Raw genomic sequence first — 4937 nt, forward strand, 5'->3', positions numbered from 1 at the left:
ATGTTGATGAATAAATATGATGTAATAAATAAGAAATAGAATATAATTATTTAATTTGAATACATAGTTTATAAAAACTTAATAATAAATTACATATCTTTTAGAATTGAATTATTTCTTTTTTGTGGTTATTTCCTTTAGTATGTTATTTTATTGTAAAATATAATTATTAATTTAATATTAAAGTATATATTTAAGTTTTAAATATATTTAAACTAAATGATAAATTGTTTAAATATAAATATTAATAATAGTAAATGATATAATTTACTAATTCTAACACTTATCAATTATACATATTACAAACACTATTATAAAATATAATTAAAAAATAATGTTGTTTAATTTATTTTTACAAAAATAAAATAATAGTAATAACTTAACTAATTTTATTAAAAAATCAAAGTTTTAAAAAAATTATAAATTCAAATACAAAGATATAACATATTGAAATTATATTGCTATTTAGAATTAATATTGATTAGAGATGTTATGTGAGGTGGAAGTTAAAATGATATAAAAAATAAAATCTTATCAACTTGTAACAAAATAAAGTTGTAATTAATGCATTCATTAATGCAAGATGAAGTTGTTAGAAAATATTTGTATTTTTGTTAAAGAAAAATAATTTTCTCCCCTACCAAAAATAGTATGGAGCAATAGAATGAATGAAAAAAATGATTTATAAAATAATGAAAAATTAGAAAAAGATATAAACATTTGAAATTTCTTATAATCTTTTAAATTCTTTGATTTGATTGGTTAGTGTTAATGTGATATTAGAATGAGCATAAGTATTACTGGAGGAACTAATAATAATACTATTCAAGATTAACTGTAGATTTATCGCCCTGTTATTTTATTTTTTTTAAAGAACAAAATAGTTTGATATGTACAAATTACTCATACAACGTCAACCAGCGATCGGACAGCCACCAAGCGCATATATTGTTATTACCACAAGAAATCAGAAACATTATATATATAGATAACGAAGATCTTTTTCATGGCTGCCATTTGAGGAAGTCTTTTCGGTCTCGACGGTTCTTTGCAATCTCGACAATTACAGACTACGGGAAGCTACTGGATTACCAATCCAATGGATATTCTCTTCTATATACCCAATATAAATAGTGTTGGCTGCCTTCATTATCACCAAGTTCAACAACACATTCATGGCTTCCACAATGTCAATGAGAACATCTCTCACAGGCTTAATTTTTCCCAAGGAGACCGTGGGCTCAAAATTTTCCCCGAATCGTCCAAAATGCAAACATTTCACTGTGCAAGCTCTCCAAGAAAAGAGGCCACCTGAGGTCAGTAACAGCAAGAGGAATTTCCTGAGACTGGCAGCGGGCTCTGTGGGACTGGGATTATCTGCCGCCCAAAAAGCCGAGGCAGAGGAGTCTTCTACAATATCATACTCGAGATTTCTGGAGTATTTGGACGAAAATCGAGTGAGAAAAATGGACATTTTCGAGAATGGAATGGTGGGTATTGTGGAATTAGTGTCTCCTGAGCTCGGAAATCGGATCCAAAGAGTCCGAGTACAATTGCCGGGAACGAGCCCTGAATTGATCAGAAAATTGAAGGAAAAAAATATAAATTTTGCCGCCCATCCATTGCAGGAAGACGTGCGGGATGCCATCTTTAATCTATTGGGTAACTTATCCTTTCCTTTAATTTTAATTGGTACTTTGTTGATATTTTCTAGAAGGTCTCAGAGTGGTCTAGGCGGCCCTGGGGGACCAGGTTTTCCTTTAGGGTTAGGAAGATCTAATGCAAAATTTCAGTTGGAGCCCAATACTGGTGTAACTTTTGATGACGTTGCTGGGGTTGATGAGGCCAAGCAGGATTTTAAGGAGATTGTGGAATTTTTGAAAAGGCCTGAGAAGTTTACGGCAGTGGGGGCAAGAATTCCCAAAGGAGTTTTGTTAGTGGGTCCTCCTGGAACTGGTAAAACCCTACTGGCAAAGGCTATAGCTGGTGAAGCGGGGGTTCCCTTCTTGTCAATTTCTGGGTCGGAGTTTATAGAGATGTTTGTAGGTGTGGGGGCTTCTAGGGTTCGTGATTTGTTCAAGAAGGCCAAGGAGAATGCTCCTTGTATTATATTTATTGACGAGCTTGATTCTGTGGGAAGACAGAGAGGGACTGGAATTGGTGGAGGAAATGATGAGAGGGAGCAAACCCTGAATCAGTTACTTACTGAAATGGATGGATTTGAAGGGAACACAGGAGTTATTGTCATTGCTGCCACCAATAGAGTTGATGTGCTTGATGCAGCCTTACTTCGTCCTGGCAGGTTCGATAGACAGGTATTCTTACTTTCATATTTGCAAGAAAGCCTCCAAACTAAAACCTTTTCGTTAAAATTGCTTTTTGTTTGGAGTCTTGCGGTAAATATAATTGTTCTTATATTTGAAAGTCAGAATTTTCCATGCTATGGACTTTGCTGAATCTGCTAGATGTCAAAGTAATCTTTCAATGCTTAGAACCATGAGTTAGATTCCAGAAAATATTAACAGGCCTCCCAACTTTTGTGAGAATCACTATTTTAATATTTTAAATAGTGCTTCTGGAATCAATTATGTCCGTTTTTAATCTATATCACATTCAGCAATTTCTCATCGGAAAAAGGGTATTGACATGGACAAGTCATTTCAGAAAACAGGATAAGTGTTTAAGCTTTTTATTGTTGCATTCTCCAATTTAAACATCTTATCAGATGAATGGATTTAAGTTTAACATTTAGTTCTCATCTAAGAACTCTTTAGTGACTTGAATTTAGTTTTTCTGTTGACATGATCATTTTGTGGAAATAGATGAGACATTCCTTCTGCATGTTCAAACGATCGACAAAGATTGTTGTTGGAATCAGTCATGTTTTATGGATGTTTATCACACTCGGTTATCATCATGAACATGATATTAACATTTGTATACTGAGGGAAAAGTTATTTTAGAAAACAGGGGAAGTCTTTTAAAGTTCCTTTATTGTTGCATTCTCCAATTTGCACATCTTTTTAGATGGGTGGATTTGAATTTAGTTCTCAATAAAGAAGAACTCTTCAATGAAATGATGAATATAGATTTTTCTGTTCACACGATCTCTCTATAGAAAGATAGGGTTCCTTAAAAAATGCAGCTGTTTCAACGACATTCAATACTACCAAAACAGTTGAGAAGCTAGAGAGACTGATGCTAATGCTGAAAATTATCTGCCATCACTTGCAGGTCACTGTTGATGTTCCTGATATAAATGGTCGCAAAGCCATTCTTAAGGTTCATGCAAGCAACAAGAAGCTGGGCAAAGATGTCTTACTTGATGTTGTTGCCATGAGAACACCTGGGTTTAGTGGTGCTGATCTTGCAAACCTCTTGAATGAAGCAGCAATTCTTGCTGGAAGACGAGGCAAACTATATATATCAAGTAAGGAAATAGATGATGCAATAGACAGGATTGTTGCTGGAATGGAGGGCACAGCAATGACTGATGGAAAGAGTAAGAGTTTGGTGGCTTACCATGAAGTTGGACATGCAATTTGCGCGTAAGTACACAAAACTAAACATCTGTTAGTACTCTATTGTATGCTTTTATGTAGACCATTCACATATGTATGATATCAATGTGTGTTTCAGAGGCAACTAAATCTTCTTTTGGTAACTGTTACAAGGTCAGCACGATGACCCCTGGACATGATCCAGTTCAAAAAGTTACTCTTGTACCTCGGGGACAAGCACGTGGCCTTACATGGTTTTTGCCTGGAGATGATCCGAGTCTTATTACCAAGCAGCAAGTCTTTGCTCGGATTGTGGGGGCCCTTGGTGGCAGAGCTGCAGAAGAAGTCATATTTGGTGAACCTGAGGTCACATCAGGGGCAGCCAATGACTTGCAGCAGGCAACACAAATGGCAAAACAGGTATCTTTCTCTAAGTGGAGACTGTAAAGCAATCCCAAATGCATAGAAAGTTAGGAACTGAATTCAGATAAACTCTAATTGTAGAACTAAAGTGAATTCAACACTAATTGTAGCCTTGCTATTTGAGAATCTCTATTAGTGAGGCGTCGAATGGGCAACTTAGTAAATTTTTCTGTAACTTGCAGATGGTTACGAGGTTTGGAATGTCTGAAATTGGTCCATGGGCTTTATTGGACCCTGTAGTCCAAAGTGGTGATGTTGTTTTACGCATGATGGCAAGAAACTCCATGTCGGAGAAGCTAGCAGAAGACATTGATAGAGCTGTGAAAGGCATTTCAGATAATGCATATGACGTGGCTAAGAGTCACATCAAGAGTAACCGGGCAGCAATGGATAAGATTGTGGAGATCTTATTAGAAAGAGAGACACTTTCAGGGGATGAATTCAGGACCATTCTATCTGAGTTTACAGAGATCCCAGTCAGCAGCAAGGATGTACAGACTGCTTTTCAACTAGCATCAGCTTGATGGATATGGCTAAGAAGATTGTAAGAATATAGTGTAAAGTTATACAGCGTAATGGGATTCGGGATGCAAGAATCATTGCATTTTCTGGATATGTAGAGAGGAGTTAGACATGTGTGCCATTATGTACAGTATGTATAGAGTTTGTTATAATAAAAACATAAATTTTATTATATGTGATTTGCAGAGAGCTGTGGCTCTATAATAAGTAATAAAGTACAAATATACTCCATGAAACACTCTAGCATTCCATGTAGTTTATTGTACTCCATGAAACACTCTAGCATTCCATGTAGTTTATTTTGGTTAGCTACTTTTCTTCCCAAGTTGGGGTCTTTCCGAACTCACAACACAAGTTAGATTTCTTACAAGCATGAGACTGGGTAAACTTGGGATCAAAGTTGTATTTTCTTGAGTATTATGTGGTCATTTCATTGAATCTTTAGGCCATTTGTTATCTATTATCCTATTTATTATCCCATTTGTTGTTGGA

The 4937-nt window shown here is 35.3% G+C and overlaps 1 protein-coding gene across 1 annotated transcript; it reads left to right on the plus strand.

Annotated features, from left to right (window-relative positions):
- Positions 1–1008: 1008 nt before the first annotated feature.
- Positions 1009–4617, plus strand: LOC149529325 (ATP-dependent zinc metalloprotease FTSH 2, chloroplastic-like). The gene is made up of 4 exons (XM_089809664.1): positions 1009–2315; positions 3235–3548; positions 3680–3920; positions 4106–4617. Exons 1-4 carry the CDS (start codon positions 1176–1178, stop codon positions 4445–4447), a joined length of 2037 nt encoding a protein of 678 aa, XP_089665790.1. The 5' UTR covers positions 1009–1175; the 3' UTR covers positions 4448–4617.
- Positions 4618–4937: the final 320 nt, after the last annotated feature.

The sequence above is a fragment of the Cupressus sempervirens genome, chromosome 11, assembly GCF_028749045.1.
Source record: "Cupressus sempervirens isolate cs-2001-9-10 chromosome 11, ASM2874904v1, whole genome shotgun sequence".
NCBI lineage: Eukaryota > Viridiplantae > Streptophyta > Pinopsida > Cupressales > Cupressaceae > Cupressus > Cupressus sempervirens.